Below are 21,301 nucleotides of genomic sequence, written 5' to 3'. Positions count from 1 at the left end.
CCTGACTCCTCACTGATGTCTGTCAGCTTGACTCATTGGTTGGTACTGAAGAGGCTAACTGATAAAGAGAAAACTGACACTTAATAATTTGCAATGTATAATAACCTAAATATATAGATAAATAAATCATTACTTACTTCACACCTTAACATAGTGCGGGAGGTGTTTTTGTTGCCGACTTCTTAAAAGTGTTAATTACTGTAAAGAATCTCGCCCATATAAAGTAAACTGGTTCTTTGTTTCGCTCACTACTTTGATAGATATAGGACACTCGAAGTGTTTTACTTGAGTTATTTGTATTACTTACGACATAAAACATAAAGAATACAGTCAGTGGTTCTTCTTCTTGGACACTTTCATAAGAGGTTATGAAGTTGACAGATTCAATTGGGGTCATGGTTGTGAATAGTCAAATTCCTGCTATACACGTCTAAATAATTTAATAAGACCCCTTTCTCCACCTTCACCCCAAATACTCTCGAACCCTCCCCTCTACTTCCCTCCCCATCAGTAGTGATGGTGCCAGTGATCGCAGACACACTGTCTTACAGCAATATCGTCGTCTAGGGTCGTTTTTTTTCTGAACTATTGTTGCTTCTTGTAAACAAGGTCTTACTTTGTATCTGACGACAGAGACTCGTGTGTTCAGCTTGTGTTTATCTGCAGTTTTCCTTGTAGTTTCAAACTCTTCGTGTTCTTGACATGGGATCTCTGTTTGAAATGTAGTTGTTTGGATGGCTATGTTTCTTAGGCTTGGGGTCACCTGGTCACCGAAGTAGGCTTTTTTTTATAATGATATGAAATGATTTCTCGACAACTGGAGTGTGATTATATTGAGACTGGTGCAGTAGAAGTTGTGGGAGACTGGCGTGGGCGTAATGATGTGGTGGCAGCGAAGGGAGAAGCGTGGGCGCAGTGGGCGCGGCTGGAGGGCGTGAGGGGCAGGGCAACGTCAGTGCAGTGGGGGCCTGGGCTCAGTACAGATTGGTTGGCTGCCGCGGGCACACGGGTCCGACGGGACAGACGGCACACCGCAGCAGCCCCCGACGCCGCGCTGCCCAAGGGACGCCGCCGTCGCCGCCCCGCGTCCCATCATGTGGCGGCTCCCAATCCCCCCCAGGCGGCCCATCCCGCTACCCTTCCCCTTCCTGCTTCTGCTCCTGCTCTCCTCTGTTGCCTTGCCATGGGCGGCAGCAGAACCCGACCCCAAACCCAAACCCCAGGACGATTACTACGATGAGTATGAGGGTAAGTACCCGTCACACTCAACCCCTCACACTCTCTCCAGGTAATAATAGTTCACCAGTACACTGTCTCCACGTCATATCAGGTTCACCACAACAGTCTCCAGGTCATGTTAGGTCACCAGTACACTATCCACGTTGTATTAGGTAATCAGTACACTGATACTAGGTCATGTTAGGTCACCAGAACACTGCTTCCAGGTCACATTTGATCACCAATTCAGTGAAAACCTGGTCACATTAGGTCACTACACTGTTTCTATGTTAATTTAGGCCATCTGGTCATATTAGGTCACTGTAAACTACTCTGTGGGTCAAACTTGATCACCAGTAAGCTTATGCCAGCATTTTTTGTCCACAAAAGAAAAAACAATTCAACTGTTCGCTTTCTATTGCATTTTAGACACGTGTAAATAAATGAGCTCTTGTTAAAACACTACAAATCTCTGTGAAATCTATATTTATTTAATTATTGACCGTGAGAACTTAAACCAGCTCCTAAAATACTCTACTTAAATGCATTATACAGAATACCAATAAACATTGAAGATATAAATTACTAACCTATATTTATATATTCTAGCATCTTAAACTATGCAGTCCTGGGCAAACATAATTAAAAATTAGACGATATAAAAAAATATTCTTTCTTATGTAGGAGTTTACCCTCATCTGTTCATGTTATTTTAAAGTTTAAGCCATTGTATAATGCGTCAAATTAAATAAAAGTAGGTAACGTTAAACCAATTAGCAGTGCACTCAATTTACGCTACTTGATAAAATACTACGTCAACTAGTTTTGGCTGTTAGGAATACCATGACGCAAAATTTCACTTTCGGGTTATTTTGAAAACGTCCATAAATCGTTGTTTTTTTTCGTTCACTAAACGAATTCGGTCTTTGAGCCTAACATATATGCACACCGAGATGATATCAATGTAAATTTCATATGTAGTTTATCATTAAAATAATTAAATACAAAGTTGGAGATGGAACACAGCCCACCAGACCAGCATTGTATAATCTATATACAGAATTTTTAATGAGAGGAGTTATAAGTGATAATGAAGGAATGAAAGTAAATGGTAAGGTGATACCAAATATACGCTATTCAGATGAGACTGCTCTTTCACAGATATTGAAGAGGCATTAGAAAACTCATTAGCAGATTAGTGGAAAAAGGTAAAAAAAAAATATGGTTTAAGAGTTAATGCTGTAATGACTAAAGTAATGATTGTTTCCAAATTGGAAATAAATCCTAAAATATAAATCATGGTAGACAACAAGGAACTTAAGTGAAAAATTTTGTGTATTGGGAAGTAACATTAGCTATGAGGGTAGATGTACAGAAGAAATCAAAACATGAACAGGACAAGCAAAAACAGCATCTAATAATCTAGAAGACCTATTGGAAAAAGACATTAATTTTAATTTGAGAAAAAGGCTGCTGGAAGACTACAGTATATGGCAAGGACTAATGTATGGGTCAGAAGCGTGGACACTTTCAGCAGACACCAAAGAGGATGGAGGCCTTTGATATGTGGTGTTATAGGCGAATTATAAGAATAAGCTGTACTGATAGGAAAACAAATGAAGAAGTAATAATATAAGCAAAAACTTCATGAGCAAACTTTAAATGTACAGAAAAGAGCTATTATGGTCATATAATTAGGGATGAGGGGATAATGACAGAAATATTAATGGGCAAAATTGAGGGCAGGAGGGTCAGGGGGTGGCAGACACTGGGAAGGATGAATGAAATTAAAAACTGGGTCTCCAGAGAGGTCCAGAACCTTAGAGGATTGGTAAGAACAGCCCGAGAACGTTTAAAGTGGAGGACTGTGGTCGCCAACCCCCAGATTTGAGGAAGGTACTTTGATTGATAAAATAATTGAGGAGCAAGTATGAACGAATTCCTCAGCTTTCCTTTCTGCGAACAAACACGAATGGCCCAATAAAATTAAAATTTGAATAATTATCAAGTTGTCAAAATAGCCAAAAATGTTTAGCACTGAACAAGTAGTTTTTATTCTTCTAAGTGCATCAGTTTCAGTAGTTCTTTATAGGAAACGTGCATTGGAACCACCAGAATAAATTATACTGTACAGCTAAAGGGTGCCAGATCCCAGCAACAAATTATCGTAAAACTCACCATAAACGTATTGTAATTGAAGGAGAATTATTTTTATTATCTTTTCACTTATTTGTTTCATTTAAACACATTAAATGCGATATTTTTCCTCCACAGTAAATTAAATGTCATGCCTGTATCATAGTTATTCTTATTTACATAACTTTTCCGTGATCTCATTTTTCATTGAACTTTCGGTCCAATGTTTCACTCTTGTATCTTTAGCCTACACAGAGAGTTCTATCTCTCATGATTTGTTATCGTGTTGGATTAGTGTTTTACTAACCATGTTACGCGATTTTAGACCTTCGTCGTTGAAGCGCAGTAATATCATTATAACAACAACAGTATCTTTGTTTAGTTCCTTTTGCTTTTCCTCGGTATACCTGATATAGTACTTCTCTCTTTCCACCATTACTTGAGGGCGACACTAACTGGAAATAACTTTTGGGCTACCCTGCGTTGGGTAGACTTCCTGTTTATCATTGTTGTATACCTGTACTGTCAATCTACATGCTGACTCAATATGACCTTGTATGGCGATTTTACTGAATACTGATGTATCTGTTTATGCCTGGAGACTGGTGGTCAATAAATAACAAGAAAGTTCAAGAACGTGTCCCACTACACAGTATAAACTCATTATTTTTACTTGTTGATTGAATAACAACAACACAGTTATGCTGTTTTTCGTACAACAGCTATTATTATATAGTGGGGGATTCGATATTGATTTTATGTATTACTACTTGAAAGTAATAACTGTACTGAATTAAATATTGTAAGTGAATTTAGGCTAACTGAAAAAATATGGTTATATCTTTAGTGAATTTATACAGGAGAGTAGAAATTATGGTATTATCGTAAACGTAACTTCATATATCGTATCTAGGGCCAAATTATCGTATTGATTTTATAATTATTGTCCTGTATATCTGCCACTGAGCCACTATAGCCCCTCTCTTGTCACCCTTATCGCCCTCATCATAAACACATCCCAAGGCTCAGTTTTCACTCAATTTTGCCCCTGAGAAGTGTCCCGAAAAGGGAAGGGTTTTATGTGGTTCATAACTATCAGCACTGCCTGTTAGTCTAAGATGTTATATTGAAGAAGTCAGTTATAGCCGACTCAATAAATTTTATTGACCTTGAGGATATTTCTGATGTCAAGATGATAAATTTTGATTGTTCGTCTGAGATTTGTGTTTTATTGGGAGGCTTTATATACAACAAAATTGCGACTGTATGAAGACTTCGTTTATATTTCCAATTACGGAGTTGACCAAAAATCTGAGTTAATCTTAGTTGTAAACATTCGAGTTCATCGCGAACCGTTTGTCAAATTTAGGTTTTACAAGATTCTAGGAAAATTAGTCAAGTTTGATAAGATTCATTGATCGTAGCCTGGCAACTGCGATGCTGCTCTGACACCTTATCTTGATTCATATTATGTGGGGCTGGAGTTAAGTCACTGGGCAGACCTAGATGGCGTGTAAAACATCGTTGGAGCCGTAAACCCAGGAATATCCTGGTGTTGGAGCTCCAACGAAGCTGTAACCATTGCCTCTTTCTTTTCCTTTATTACAGCTCCACTAGTGCCAAGATGTAAATCTGTAAATTGTAGACCCAATGAAAAAAGTTGATCCACTTAACCCTTTGAAGAGACTCAGGGTCGTGTGGCAAGGGGGTAAGGGGAGGGTGTGGGTCATGAGGTATGTGTGGGTCAGAGGAGAAGAGAGCTAAGGTTAATCTGGCACACTTCAACAACATACGGACCTCCACACAAGTTAAAAAAATCCGTTGGAAGTTTTAAATCACCATGCTGATCCTAATTCCTGAGACTAGCTGAAAAGTGTCCACTGGAGGAATTAGCTCTCATGCCGACACCCAGACCAACTGAAAAGTGACCCCTGGACGCATTACGACTAACGACTCTTGAATTCTATCTTGAACCGTCGAGAGCACACGTGCAGTTAAGTGTGAATAGTTGCATCACTTCTCGTTTAAGGCAATGAATCTTTGGCTCCGTTTGCTTTAGTGTCGTGCATCAAGGACCCACCGAGCTTGTCCCATGGAACCAGAGATAACTAGATATAAACTACAGCTATTATTAAACCTATGAACAAAAAAGACGTCACTAAAGCAACGTATCAGACGCTCTTGTGTGCACTTCACAAGTAACCAGACAACTGTACCGTTCTATTAGCCGTGTCTTCATCTTGTGGTGAATAGAAAATTTAGATGTCAGAATGATGTCACTCATAAAGTGACTGGATTTATATTTTGATTACACTAGGGAGTTTTAAGCTTAATTGCGCAAGGACGGATCCAGGAATATAAAAAAGGGAGTCCAAAAAGTTGTGGGTCGAGGACCATGGCGACAGCGAGCCCACCAGTTAGTTGGGGGGCGCTGTAAGCCCCATATTTTTTTTAAAATCTAACCAATATCATGGCCATTTTGAGGCCATTTTGAAACCATATGCACTTGATATTAGGAGATATTCTGAGATCAATAGTAATTACTTTTTAAAATACAAAAATGCCTGAGTACAATACTGCATTAAAGAAAAGGTATTGAAATGTTCTGATAACAGAAGGGGGGGTCAGGACCCCTGGACCCTGCCCCTGTTGTGTGTGTGTGTGTGTGTGTGTGTACGTGTGTGTGTCCCCTGGAGGTGGGTGGGGCCGGGTGCTGCTGTTGACTGCACAGTGACGCCTTGTGCCTGGCCCGGTAACCGCTCACACCCACAACCCCTCACCCCCTTCCCCTTCTCTCCCGTCATCACATCCCTGCCCTCATCTCGCTCTCACAGGGACCAGACGTACCCGGGTCATTATCAGGATAAGCAGCTCTATTCACTGGCAACAGAAGAGCAGAAAAAGGTTGCGGTATGACTAAGGTTAGGACTCAAGAGTCATATTCCCCTTGGGTCTGCTCGGCCAACCGCACCAGCACTTGAAGATGTAGCTTCAGGGAGTCTTTTCCTTGATGGTGAGACACCAGCCCCAGGAGACACACCAGCGTCTTGATGTGACCTTTCAGAGAATTAAGGAGCGTCGGGTAGCGCGTGTTGTTTGTTTGGCATCATTTAGTGGAGTTGGACTGGCAAGGACGAGAGGGTCCCGCCACACCAAGCCTATCCCACCACTCTTAGTGTTTGACCTTGTTGGTGTGCTTTCTGGGATTTGATTCAAGAGAACAGTTTCTATATCTCTACTGATATGACATTTATACAAACATATAATAAAAACGCATCGAATGTACAGATTTCAGGATATAAGCTAAACCCGAATAAACTGATAATATTTGCTTGGTGTTTTTGTTCCTCGAAGAGATTTTAATTCTCTATGGAAAACAATCCAATTCAATTACAGTCGACGTAGCCTTGAAAGTAAAAGTTGGAAATTTCAGAAATCAAACACGCGTCTTAAAGCTTAATTATCAATGCAGAAATACAGTTACTGTATATGTGATGTTAGACTTGAGTTATGGTTTTACATGTGCATATAATAGTTTTCATTATCACGCTTATATATATATATATATATATATATATATATATATATATATATATATATATATATATATATATATATATATATATATATATATATATATATATGAGTAGACGTTGAGAAATAAAGTGATCACATAATACTAAACAGATGTTAAACAAGCAAGAGTCCGCCATTGTGCTTGCAGGCACATGACAGACAGTAGGCGGCGACAACCTCCAGTCCGTCTGCCTGTCTGGAGGGCAGCCAGTGCTTGCGTCATTTGTTTTTCTTGTTCTACCTTTCTGCGATGATGTTAATGAGTTAAGAAGTCGCGTTTTTTCTTATTCATTATGTATTTAGGTATGAGCACTTGACATTTTCTTTAAATGTAACATAATAAAAACATGACACTAATGTGTTGATTAAAGTCAAGTATCTTCGGCTTGAGAGTCTCTGGACAAATAATTATGAATTCCTCCATTGTATTAATATCACCATAACACACGATTAAAGTCAAGTTTTATGCATACGAAATTCTTGCTGAAAGAAGATAAATCACTGCTTTAACTCACGGAGATCTGAACTCCTCTCCGATTAAAAAACAAAGAGAGTGGTTGGTGGGTTGTGTATCACGGTCGACATTGACCAGCCAGGCGAGACAAGTGTCGTAGAAGAGATGACCTCGTTCAACCCCAGATTAAGTAGCCTACACGATCGAGTTCCTTACAGACGATCCAATACTCTTGATTCTTGGTTTGTTTTTCGATCATGTTTTCATCATCATGTTCATTTGGTCTACTTTGTTACAGCCGCATGTTTTATTATGTATTTTCCAGAGTTTTGAACTGGTGCTTGGTGCTTAAGTTTGTGCATGAGTGGGTGTGTTTATTGTCCGTGCTGTGGGGGAGGGATGTACCCGCCGCCACTTAAAGTCATCACTACCAGTAAAGACAACAGCCAGTGGCGGGTTCGTCTCTCTATTCCTCTCCATTACTGCTTCAGCTTCTATGTAATAACTATGTAGTAAATCTTTTCTGTTGGTCACTGATCATGCTCGAGTATGTTCTTTCCTCTATCATCTGTTTACATACTTCGTGCCCTTCAGTGTTTTCTTAGTGTCACTGCTCTAGCTCCTTCTGTCTTGGCCCTCTATGTAAAAACAAAAAATACAAAAAAAAATTACGTTAAATCCAAACTGGAGAATGCATCTAGTTTCAATAAAACCACACTCCACTGTCGACGCTACTTTGACAGCTATCATCTTCTGGTTCACTACAAACCAGTTACAGACGTTCTCACATTTTCTTTTGGAGGACGAAATTAACGTAGTGACTTATATGACCCCGCCATTGTCCCTTCTTTAGGGTCCCTTTGTTTCAAGATACGATTCTCCTAGATTCTTTTTTTATCTTTTTACATATCTCAAGCACCACACACACACACACACACACACACACCACCTCGCCGTCTGCACTGGAGGCGGGGCGAGGAGTTGACAATTTAGCGTTTATATTCCGTCATAATGCAATTGCCAAGGTTTACATTCCTGGAGAATTGCTATGGGCGTAACTACATTGGTGTTGACTTTCTTTATTGCATACATAGATACATACATGCTTACATACATACATACATACATACATATATGCACACACTCGTCCAGATTATGTAACGAAAACATTACAAGCAGTTTCTCTGGGCTTCTTGCATGTTTACTCTACTTCACCATCTTATCATTGTCATTCAATTCTTGCCTTGTAATCTTCACCGCTGTCTTTGTTTAACATTTGCCATGTGTTAGATTTAATGTCTGTTTTGCTCTTAACTCTTCACGTAATTTTCCTTTAAAAAAACTCTTGTTCAATTTGAGGAGTTTTCTCAAACTCTCTCACTTCCCAGATCCGTTCATTTACACTGATTAATCTTACTTTTCTATCTCTCTCTCCCCTCTTTTTTGTAATTCATATCATTTCTCATCCTCGTAGTTTTGTTTTGAATTTCTATATCTTTTTACTTATAATTTATTCATATTATTCCTCTCCCCCTCTTCTCGTTTTTCTCCTCCTCATACCATGAAAATCAGTGCCAGCACAAGAGCGCGGGGAAGCCAGGATAAATCTCCGGGGCCCCTAGGCCTGGGCCTATAGGAGGCCGGAAAAAGGGTGGAATATAAATATTAAATAAATCTGTAAATGGGACCCAAAAATCTATCTTTCGCGGGGCCCTGGCCAGCTCTCGGCGGCCCTGAGTACGAGCAGATAGTAGCGCCTGGCGTTCTTTCCCAAACCACCAGCAGTGACACGCTGGCATGTAGTACTTGACCAGCGACGTGAGAGCATGTCTGAGCGGCCAATAAGGGGCCACTGAGCCATGACAAGTGTGACTTACTATCCCGAGGCCACACACAACACTCTCCTGTATCCACTCACCTCCCTCCCTCCCTCCTATCCCTCTCACACCATCACCACTCAACCCCTTCAAATAAACTACTTGTAAAAATCCGTCACAGTTGGAGAAGAAACTTAAAATTTATCTAGACACGATAATGCTTAATAACGATAAGGTTGAATTTGACGACCTTAATATATGGAACGTGAGCTATGCTTGGTTAAAACGAGTTACTGTTCACCATTTTTTTATACCTGCACTGCCTTATGTACTCTACATGTTGAACCAATTAAACTTGAATGGTACTTTTTCTGAATCTATCTATCTATCTATCTATCTATCTATCTATCTATCTATCTATCTATCTATTCTATTCTAAATGCGGTCCACATCTGACAGTACATGAAAAGATTACCTGAAAGAATAATTTACAATGGAAGGTAAAGATTCGGAGGCTAGGAGCAGCGGATCAAACTACGGTGATATATAATAATGTGACAACAATGAGGCAATAAAAAAAAAGACAATCCAAAAAAGCAAAAATGCATAATATCGCCTCCCTCACACGCCCTCCCTCACACGGCATCCCTCACACGCCCTCCCTCAAACGGCATCCCTCACACGCCCTCCCTCAAACGGCATCCCTCACACGGCATCCTCACACGGCATCCCTCACACGGCATCCACAATACACTCTCCGCCACACGCCTTCCCACACGCTCTCTCTCCCACACCCTCTCTCACACGCCCTCCACCACGCGCCCTCCATCACATTTCCTCCACCACACACACCTCCACCACACTTCCACTCCCTCCACCACCTCCCGTCCACCACTCGCCCCTCCACCACACTTTCTTCACCACACGCCCTCCACCACACGCCCTCTACCACACGCCCTCCACCACACGCCCTCCACCACACGCCATCCACCACACGCACAAACTTACACGCCCCCCACCAATGAGCCCTCCACCACACGCCTCCACCACGCCCTCCACCACACGCCTTCCACCACACGCACAAACTTACACGCCCCCCCTCCATAAGCCCTCCACCACACGCCCTCCACCACACGCCCTCCACCACACGCCCTTCCTCACATGCCCTCCACCACACGCCCTCACCACCCACTTATAGCACTGTCTTACTCGCAACAATCATTCAAAGTGCATTAAGCCAAGGTCTCAAGTAGTGCTGCTAAGGGGGAACTGAAATAATGCTTTAGATATGAATGTGCTAAAATTAATACCAATGAAAACTAATTGTGAAAATATCATCTTTAAAACTCTTCGATAGACGATCACAACTGAAGAAGAAATTCAAGAGCTTTTTAAGACTTTTCTAATATGACGTAATGAGTGTAAGAATGAATAAAAAAAAAGTATTTTGTAGATAATGTACAAGTAGCTTCGATCACTGGAGTCCGGCAAGGTTTATACACAGCCCTAGTTTCAGAAATTAAATTTAAAACATCATTGCGATAACAGATTTAAGTATGAAGCACAGGTGCAGTACTGCATGTAGCGTTGTAGATCATTGTAGTGTTTGTTTTACATACTCCTTGTTTTTCTAATGGACTTAGTGTTCTGTTACCTTTAAATTTCTGCACTTATACATGTACACATGTATCAATACCTGTAATTTGCTTTCTAAAAAATATATTAAAGGATCTGTCTCCCCTCCCTCCCACTCCTTGCCGTCAACACCCTGAGTCAGAGGCAACACGTGTTATAAACCCGCATCCCCGCCCGCTTCTACAGACACCCTTGTTGTTGTTGTTGCCCACATGAGGTCCCCCCAAAATCAACATTTGTAAGCTTGCTGGTCACTTGGGAGCATACGCGCACCATGCTTGTGTATTATTACTACAAGAGCGCATCTTCTCATACGGTGTGTGTTGTATTAGTAATAATAATAGCAATAGCTAGTCTTTTGATTTTCAAAAGCGCCAGTTCTTCTAAAGAATTCACTGAGATCCAAACACTACAAATTCAAAGATTTGAGAATAAAGAAAGACTGTACTACAATAAAACATCAAGAATCTTGACAGTTCGACTTCTATCATTCATATACCCTTAAGTTGTGATACTTCCTAAACCCCGTAATTCTCCATCATGAAGAGGTTTATTTTCAAATTGAACGCTTGTCTGTTTCACTGCCTTCTTGCGTTTATTATTAACACACAACCTCTTACAGACATTCTTAAAGTAACCGCACGTCTCGTGCCGTTACTTTAAGAATGCAGATCCATACAGTGGAAAGGTTTTCTGGTAACAAATAGGTTTCAACACCACGGGAACATTTACTGTCAGTATGTTAATGTTGATTTTCCAGCAAGTACCTATTTATTGGGAACTCCTTACGTACATGACTTTAATTAATTATTCATTATTGTGCGGCATATTTCTGCTATTTTCATTTCCCCTCTCATGCCCACGTTTTCTGTTGTGTTTAGTGAGCGGGCAAGTAATTTTTTTCTATTAAGTGTTCCTACCGTCTCAGGTCTCGCAAGAAACTCACACACTGAGAAAACAGCAAAAAACACGCTCTTTCTTACCACCCACTTGTAAGGATTGGGTTTTTAAGAATCTGACTTACGAGGCGGCAGCTTAAGGTGGTTTTACCTCTTTTCGTATCATAAAGGACTTGAAAGTCTTGAGTATATTACGACAGGTTGAACTTTTTATATTTACGTCACTGTATGTAATCTGTTAGTTCCTCTTTTGGAGATTTTTATTGTCATTAAATTTTCATTTGACTAGCAATTGTAATGTTAATAACAATGATACTGATGATAATGAAAACACTACTATCAATGATTATTCTTTATTTTAATATAAGTATCTTATTTTATAATCATTATAATTATTTTTCCGAAACAAGAAAAAAAAAACAGAAGAGAAAGGCAGATAGATATTCCAATATTGTTCCAATGAATATTTGATTTTCCTAAATGTGGTCTTGGAAACTTGTGATGTAGTAGACTCGTGTAAACTTACGCCATCTTCTATATTTTTATTCGAAAAATTTTATTCATAAATCTTCAAAAAACGTAAAATTGAATTTACGTTTGAAAAACAAATATTTTCACGGAACCCGACAGTTCCAAGATTCATTCTGTAACAGTTAGTCTTGATTGCAAGACGGTATGTAATGTTATTCTCAAATTGTGTGAGAGCAACATTATCTACATGTGTTGTGTTACTTCCAATTAATGGGAAAAAATGCCGCGTGAGTAGCTGAGAAATGGAGTCTTTAATGATCACAACTTCTCGTAGTCGCTGAAGGAGAATTTGCTTACAACTTATACTCGAGGGTACCAATAAGTTGTAAATTATTGTAAATGAGGGAATGAATAATTTCGGAGAATCGAGGTATTAAACAGTTTGTTTTATCAAGAGTTATTATATATCAATGAACGAAATTCATCCCAGAAGGGCGAGTTAAGTAGAACTACTTCTATGGTAGTGTCATCACGTGGAAATTGGTTTAGTGCTGTACCTAATACTACCTATACATTCTACGTGCCTAAACCACTATTGTTATTAATATATCCGAGGATCGCCTGAAAATTCACCCCACCTGTTTATTTTACTTTTAGATTAACTATCCTAAATCTGCCTGGGAAGGTTGAGTTACGTTAGGCTAGGCAAAACCTGCCCATTGTTTTTCTCTTACTTTATAACTTTCAAGTCTCTTCAGACTTTAGAAGGAGTTTATCTGTTTGCCAAGAAAGTAGCTGAACAGATTGTAGGGAGGGGGAGACACGCCCCTGAGTCCCCCTCATTCTACTGTATAGTAACGACCTCAGGACGTGCTTGAACAAGTGTCAGATGAGGTACTTGTTATGGTCTGTTGAGGCTATTAATGATCGTTCCCAACCTTCTCCCACTTTAACTTTTCTCTTCCCCACCCGAACTTTTACTACTCATCCACCCCGCACCTCATTCTTTTCCTCAACGCTGCTTCCTCTTCTCCAATTTTTCCCAGCTTTCCCTAAATGTCTTCTCTCACTACAAAAGCCTGAGCTGCCACACACACACACACACACACAATCCCTCACTCTTCCTCTTTCCTACAACCCTAACGTTCTCCCCCACTCTCCTCCTTCCCCAGACACCAGACACTGTTTCTCATTCCCCCTCCCTTCTTGCACTCAGCACCCCCGTCCCAAGTAAAACTTTCCCCTCCCATCCTCCCCCACACCAGCACTCAGCTCCCCCTCCCTCAGTAAGTAAGGCAGCTGGCAGGTGGGTGGGCGGGGAGATGTGGGGGAGGCGGGTTAAGTGTCACCACACCGCCTACCTCATGTCTTATTTATTTATTTCTTACACTCCTCTACCCCTGCGTCTAGACACAACACTTACACACTTCTTAGAATTAATAGTAACTCTCATAATAGCTTGATTGTTCAGTTACGTCCATTTGGGGACTATACACTATGGTATTTGAATTATATATATATAACATTTGAATGTGTGTGTAACTGATTGACTCACTCATACTGACATTACTGACACACACACACACACACACACACACACACACACACACACACACACACACACACACACACACACACACACACACATATATTCAATGTATAGTTTTTTCACTCTGTAATGTCACTGAAGGCCATAGGTTCACTGAAGGCCATAGGTTCACTGAAGGCCATAGGTTCCTTAGCAATACTGTAGTGACCCAGTATCGAGGATCACACAAAGAATCAAAGTGAAAAGGGCAAAGGTGTACAGTACATTGTCTTGGTACTGTTTTGTGTGCGTGCCTTCATGTTTCCTCTCCACCTTGAAACACTTCCTTCTTAATACGAGATAATACTTTAGACATTCTTTAACTTGAAATGGATTAGATCTTGCTTTAGTTTAATCCTGTAACGATATTCTAATATATTCAAATATTAAGGATAGTTAGTACGTAAGAAACGTTGTGTTTTTAATAATTAGTAAACATGTTAAGAGTTTGTTTCCCGATTGTGTTAACGAGCTGCGCCGCGCCGATCGTGTTATTGAGTTGTGTCGCCCTAATTGCGTTATTGAGGATCACAAGCGTTATGTCACTGAGCAAACTTATCCACCTGTATTACTTTTCCCTAATTATGAGGAGTTTCAGTACTGTGATGGGTATTAAAGAAATTAGCTCACTTTTTTCTGTCGAAATATTGTAGCAATTAGCAGCAGCAGCAGCAACAGCGGCAGTAGTAGTAGTAAAATGGCTGCGAAGGTGTGGCTATTGGGGGAGGCTGGAGGCCACGTTAAAAAAAAGAGTAGTAGTAGTAGTAGTAGTAGTAGTAGTAGTAATAGTAGTATTAGCCACTAATTTTCTCCTCTTCCTCCTCCTCCTCCTCATCATCATCATCATCATCGTCGTCATCATCATCATCGACTCCTTTTTTGTCAGTTGCTGGTAGTACTGTTTTAGCGTTAAAGTAAATTTGAGGTCAGCGCCATAAACGTGCATAGTTAACTCTCGGCCAGCGATGGTGAAGGGAGCTCCCCAGAGAGTAAACAGAGGTAATATTATGATTTATTATGACGTCTGACTCATTGTAGCGCTGTTCTCTCCCATTCTCTCTCTCTGTTATTTATTTATTCATTCTTACAGCGTCAGTTTCCTTAGTATTCAGGGAACTCTTTTTCTCTCAGTATTACCAATAAAGTTGTTAAACTAAAAAAAAATCTTCAAGTCTAACGCTTTCTCGCTATTATTCTTGGGGTTCAGTCTACTTTTCTCACTACCTACTGTAGGAGTTGGAAATTCGTCAATCCTTGAACCTAATTCGAGCTTTTTTTAATACATCCTGATTCAAGGGGAGATTGATCCAACGTTTAAGATAAAATCAAATGCATTCGCTTTTGAAATCGACCGATATGTAAATTTCCGAAATATTTTTTTTCTTTAAATTACCCCTTTTAATATTGAGATCTGAATAAAACAGACCTAAATTCTTTCCGGCAGTTTGTTTACTTTTCTCGGCTGCGCGCCCCCTTGGTTGACTACTCGTGAGTGAAAGGAAACAAGCTGGCATTACAAATGTCATCGATCTTTACAGTTATACAGTACTATTATTAGGTCCTCTGATCAGGTAGGAGTGTTTGTGTGTTGACGAATCGTTGTATCGATTAAAAATAAAGTTAGGAGTGGACAGTGAGTTTCCGTCAATATTAAATAAGAGCGAACGAATTAGAAAAAAAACCCAATGCCTTTATTTTTGCGAAGTCATATCAGAAGTTTGGATTAATTTTCGCTAATCTGAACAACAAATGTCACAGATTGCCAGAACTCTTTTTCTTGGTTAAGAATTCATGTCGTTTTGAATGTTCTTCTTCTGTTACAGTTCATGAAGATACAAATGTCTTCCTCCGAGAGTCCTCACTCTTGATGACATCTTGGGGCTTAGAGATTCAAGATGAAATTCCTAAGAGAGAGAGAGAGAGAGAGCGCTTGTGAATGTGGCACTCTCTCATGGACGGAACCTTAATGAGCGTAGCAGACCAAAAATGTCCGTCCCAGTCCTACTCGCCCCTTGCTCCCTTACCTAACCCCCGCCCCTCTTCTACTCCTTCTTCTCGACTGTCTTTCTCCATTCCTTCCTCTATTTTATGTAGTTTCAGTACACATGTGTCATTTCTAGGTGAAATCTTCAGCCCTTCTATATCTCAGTTATTCCCTTAGTTTTCTTTCTCCTGTTGTCGAGGTTCATCTATGATTCCTCTTGGTTTGCTCAACTTTATCCATCACTGCTAGGGACGATCACTGTGCGCAAGTTGCTAGGGACGATCTCGACCACATAAAACATAGTTAATACATCGATCTACGGTTACTATGATGGTAGTCATATTACCAGATAGCCAGACTCTGGATGCTGAAAAATTCGTACGATATAATTTTCACTTAATTCGGGCTTAGATGATGCATGGAGTTACGATATTATCTCCGTATAGCTCTTACGTCATTATTTATTATCTTACTTAAATAATAGTAAATACACATACAAATTACACATGAACCACAGTTGGTTACAATATAGGCAACTAGATTGTGTCGTGGTTGAAGTAGTCCAGTTGGAAGTGTTCCTTTAAATCTAAAATTATGCTCTAACTGGTGTTAAGTGAAAGTATATAGTTAAGGTAGTCTCGGTATAAGTTTACGTTAATTTGGGATGAGGCTTTTGTGTTTGGGCTAAAGTCATCCTTTTAGGTATATTCTTGTATCTTAAATTACCAGGATGTTTTTCGTATTAACTGTGCCCAAGCACAGTTGGGTTTCGTTTATACAGGTAATTATGACCTCAATAAAATCGAAATCGCTTTTGGGCTGTCATAACCGTATGTATTATAATTTTAATAATTCGAATCACAGTTTGCTGCGAGGCGTCGTTTAAGGCACAATAATCAATGTTCTGAGTTAATATGATATCCCGTAGGATTCGTAAATTAGAAGCGAATAGCAGGCTATTTTGCTTGGTCGCAAAGACAATTTTATATTTTATTTCCAAAGAAACTGTGTTACATTCGGTAACTTAAGCCTTCATATATAGTTCATTCCCAGTTGCTTTAAATTTACTGATTTCAAATTATTTAAATTAAATAATGTTGTATTTAACTCGTTGTCACAAAATAGCTTCTCGTATATGCATTTGATAAACAAATAATTTCTTCGGCACATGCCTCCGCTGGGAAAGTATTAATTTAACAGTGGTATAAACATTATAGAGGATATGTAAGCAGCAGCTTCACCAGGCACTGGTATAGCGCTCTCTGGGTATCGTGTGGGAGGGATAGGAGTGCCAGTCAAAAAAAAGTGGGGTGACGGTGCCTGGCCATGTCATCAGCCGCCCACGCTCCAGGCGCGGCGGCCAGGAAGTGCTGCCATCTGTTGCGCTGATTGGCAGCTGCTGGCTGAGCTGCGGATGTATCACGTGCAGATCTTAGTTTCTCCAGCCGCTAAATTCAGTTTTCTCATAGAAGTTCTATGAGAAAACTGAATTTAGCGGCTGGAGAAACTGATTTTGAAATCAGTTCTAAGAACTGTGACTTGATTGACAGCAGTAATTTCAATAATCATACTAATTATTTGGTGTTTCTAGATTGTTATTGGTAATAATGGTAGAGATAGGAAAAATTGAATGGACTTATGTTCAGTGTCCTTGTGTAATGTGTTTTACTACACCACAACAATGGCTCATCTTACTCGTAAGTGCACAAATCTACACTCGTGCAGTTTCCCAGGAACTGCTTGTTATATATTTAGCCTATCATTCTTGTGACTGTTTACGAAGAAGAGTGTGTGTACACTCCTGGTTCTGGCCAGGCGTTTGGGGAAGATGCTACTGTTCAACCCCCTCTTTTATAAGTTAATTAATTGCGCTTAAATAGCGGCAAACTCAGCAGAAGTCATGCGGTAAATCAGAACATAAGATGGCAACAGGAGAATTTTATTTAGTAAGCAAGCAAACTTTTTTTTTTACTTAGACTTTTTTTTGGCATAACTTATGGGACAAGAGCCTTTAATTAGCTCCCAACAAATTGTTGGTGGCATATCGGAAATGTATCCAAATCACTAGGTGTAAACTAATGGCAGCAGGTTCCTGACAGTACTGTCGGAGCAGGTACAGTCGAGGCAATAATGCCGAAGAGTAGAATTGAGACACTAACACAGTTTGCAGGGAGAGACATCTGTTTTAGGGTTGCCAGATAGGTCTGTGTCCCAGTTTAATGCGATATAAGACAATGTTATATCTGCGAACCACAAGTTCACGTCGACGATACTTACATAGGAAGGGAAACATTTATCGTAGTTCCGGATGAAAAGGCTACCAGGCCTTTCTTATCCAACACAACATAACTCGCATGTTTGTCTGATATGGCTCTTCATTTTGTTTGGTATAATTCCTTAAAATCATTATAGACGCCTGGTCAAGAAGCAATTTACTTAAGCTTCAGGTCCGAGATGATTAAATGTACCTCACATTACCCTCTGACCTCGCCCTATTCAACCCAGACTAGGATGTAAGAGGGTGCTCAATAAACTAGACAACGCGTTGCGTGGTTCAAATCTAAAAATCTGAATCTAGGGCGTCTTCTCATTCACGCCCCCACATTCATCTCATTCACCCCTTAACATTGTCCACTAAGACGTCGAGTTGCCAGGTGGGAACGTTTCCGTTCGGCAGACATCATCCTTCAAGCAAATAAAAATTAATTCGTTATTTCTTAATCAACCTGCTATAATAATTTTTTACTCAAATAGGAATAACAAGAAGCACAAAAATCGTCTTAGATATGTTTAAGTGGAACAAGTAAAACAATTTTCAAGAGTGGCAAACACAAGTTATCTTAAATACATTCTGGAGTATACATAATGGACATATTTTCTGCTAAGAATTAGTAAGTTACATTCGTATCCTCTCTTACAAAAAGTCTATTTTCTTTGTTATTACCTCAAAGTATAAATGTTTACGATGTAACTCTACAATACTAATACTAATTAAATCATAATTTTAAATAAATGTTTTCATAATATTTAAAACTATAAATATAAGTGCAAGTATAGCAGTTGTTTGTATATTTACTTGTGTCTATTGTTATTAAAACGGTTATCATATATTATAAACCTAAAGACTGCTCTTTTCTTTATGTACCGGCTTTGTTGCATGAATTATAATAAATATTTGTTGCTAAGAAATTGAGTTTGATATTGGTGGTAATTTCATTACGTCTGCATGATCTCCTCAGTCTTTTTTAATTTAAGATATGCCGTTTAAATGCACTTACCCTGCTGGTCTTTGTTGCATGATATTTTGTGTCTCAGACCTTCTTCACATATAAGCTTACAAATTATGAACGATCAGCTTTTACTGTTTACATCTCTACGTACAACTTCCCTACACTGTGCATGTCGCATCTCGCCTACAGAGGGCAAACAAATTAATTATTAAATTTCCATGGATAAAAATTTCTCAGTCGATAACATGATATTACTTCTTTTTTTTTTACTTGCTTTGATAGTAATAAATACATTGCTAAATATAATTAGAGAAGTGTTGTGTAATTTTCTAAGAATGTAATTTCCTGCATGGGAGCGGCGGCCTAAACCTTCCAATACTGTACTATCTGTATTCTGCGCGTGGGACAGCACTCACCATCCTCGAGAATACCACAGAAAACGGTATTACAGAGAACGGCAAAATGTACAGGGGACACGCGCACAATCTCGCGGATCATGGGGTCATTCCAGTCCACGTCCTTAGCAAAGACGCAAAAGGGAAAGTTGTATGGAGAGTCAAGCTTATACACAGACACAGAACAATAGCATGTCTTTTCTATTCATTAGAAGTAGTATTCGATAATATTTTGCATGATTGAAACCAATCATCCAAATTTTGTAGAAATAATTATTGCTCCATTAAACATTGGAGTGCAATACAGGAGAGACTGTCTGATTTATAGCGATGCTTGACCCCTCCTCCTACGCAACGTTCCCTTTTTCTCTTTGCAGCAGAATATGAAGACTATGGCTACGACTATAATGAGGAAATTGCCACCGAAGAGGGAAGCACGGAATGTGAGTTTGAGGGTGAGAGATACGCCGATGGGGAATCCTTCTCGCCTGATGACTGCGTCCGCTGCACCTGCGCTGGCGGCCAAGTCGCTTGCGAAGAAAAACCCTGTAACGAGAATTGTGCAGGCGTCCTGTGTCCCGAGATTGAGTGCGAGAACCAGTATATCCCCCTGGGGCAGTGCTGTCCTGTGTGCCCAGGTAGGTGCGGCCCGCTCGCCCCCTCCTCCCCTTCACCTACTTACCACTGCTCCTCCCAACTCTTGTTCCAACAGATTACGGTGGTGTATACGGCGAAGTTTATCCGGATGAAGTTTACAATTACGAGGATGGTTATGAAAACTATGATCCTGAAGGCACTTCACCTGACTCCTTCGCCACTGAGGCTCCTCCCTATGATCCCTATGCTGTCCCTGGGGCAACTTACGACTCCTTTGCAACAGAATCTCCTTATGAAACCTACGACCCCTATGATTACACCGAACCTCCTACCACTACCACTACCACTACCACAACTTCCACTACAACCACCCCTCCCCCTACTACAACCACCCCCACCACCACCACCACCACTCCTCGACCGCCGGCTCCAACAGTTTCTTATGAAAGGGAGTCATCAAGAGGGCGAAGACCTAGGCGTCGGAAGGGTGAACGCAGAGGAGTTGTTGAACGAGAACGGGAAGGTATGACAACCACCACTGTTCAGGGTTACACACACACACACACACACACACACACACACACACAAACACACAAACACACACACACACACACACACACACACAAACACACACACACACACACACACACACACACACACACACACACACACACACACAAATAAACAACAAATAAATACACACACAAAAACAAAAACAAAAACAAACAACACACACACACACACACACACACACACACACACACACACACACACACACACACACACACACCTACCCCCCACAAAACCAACTTCCACACATACATCTTCCATTTCCCTGATCCTAACAGAGTAAGCATTTAATTTATATTTATATTCCTTTGTGTTTCATACGATACTTCTGACCCTCCACACTACACCCTGAACCCTCCACACTACACCCTCAAACCCTCCACACTACACCCTAAACCCTCCACACTACACCCTAAACCTCCACACTACACCCTGAACCCTCCACACACTACACCCTGAACCTCCACACTACACCCTAAACCCCTCCACACTACACCCTGATCCCTCCACACTACACCCTGATCCCCCACACTACACCCCTAAACCCTCCACACTCACACCCCAACCCTCCACACTACACCCTGAACCCTCCACACTACACCCTGAACCCTCCACACTACACCCTGATCCCTCCACACAACACCCCAACCCTCCACACTACACCCCAAACCCTCCACACTACACCCTAAACCCCCACACTACACCCTAAACCCTCCACACTACACCCTGAA

At 40.4% G+C, this 21,301-nt stretch overlaps 1 protein-coding gene across 5 annotated transcripts in view; it reads left to right on the top strand.

Moving 5' to 3' along the window:
• The first annotated feature begins 940 nt into the window (after positions 1–940).
• The window catches only part of LOC121877228 (collagen alpha-1(I) chain-like), a 45,335-nt gene continuing 24,974 nt past the window's right edge, over positions 941–21,301 (top strand). Inside the window, exons 1-3 of one of the 5 annotated variants that reach the window (XM_042382851.1) lie at positions 941–1,248; positions 19,781–19,858; positions 20,116–20,523. In XM_042382851.1, coding sequence (XP_042238785.1) covers positions 1,095–1,248; positions 19,781–19,858; positions 20,116–20,523 — 640 coding nt within the window. In that variant the 5' untranslated portion in view covers positions 941–1,094. Of the gene's footprint in view, positions 1,249–19,780; positions 20,042–20,115; positions 20,524–21,301 lie in introns of all 5 variants that reach the window. The other 4 variants (XM_042382846.1, XM_042382847.1, XM_042382849.1 and 1 more) reach the window with 4 other exon arrangements.

Source organism: Homarus americanus, unplaced genomic scaffold (assembly GCF_018991925.1).
Source record: "Homarus americanus isolate GMGI-L3 unplaced genomic scaffold, GMGI_Hamer_2.0 scaffold367, whole genome shotgun sequence".
Classification (NCBI taxonomy): domain Eukaryota; kingdom Metazoa; phylum Arthropoda; class Malacostraca; order Decapoda; family Nephropidae; genus Homarus; species Homarus americanus.
Note: the sequence above shows the minus strand (reverse complement) of the source record. Positions and strands in the feature narration are given on the sequence as shown.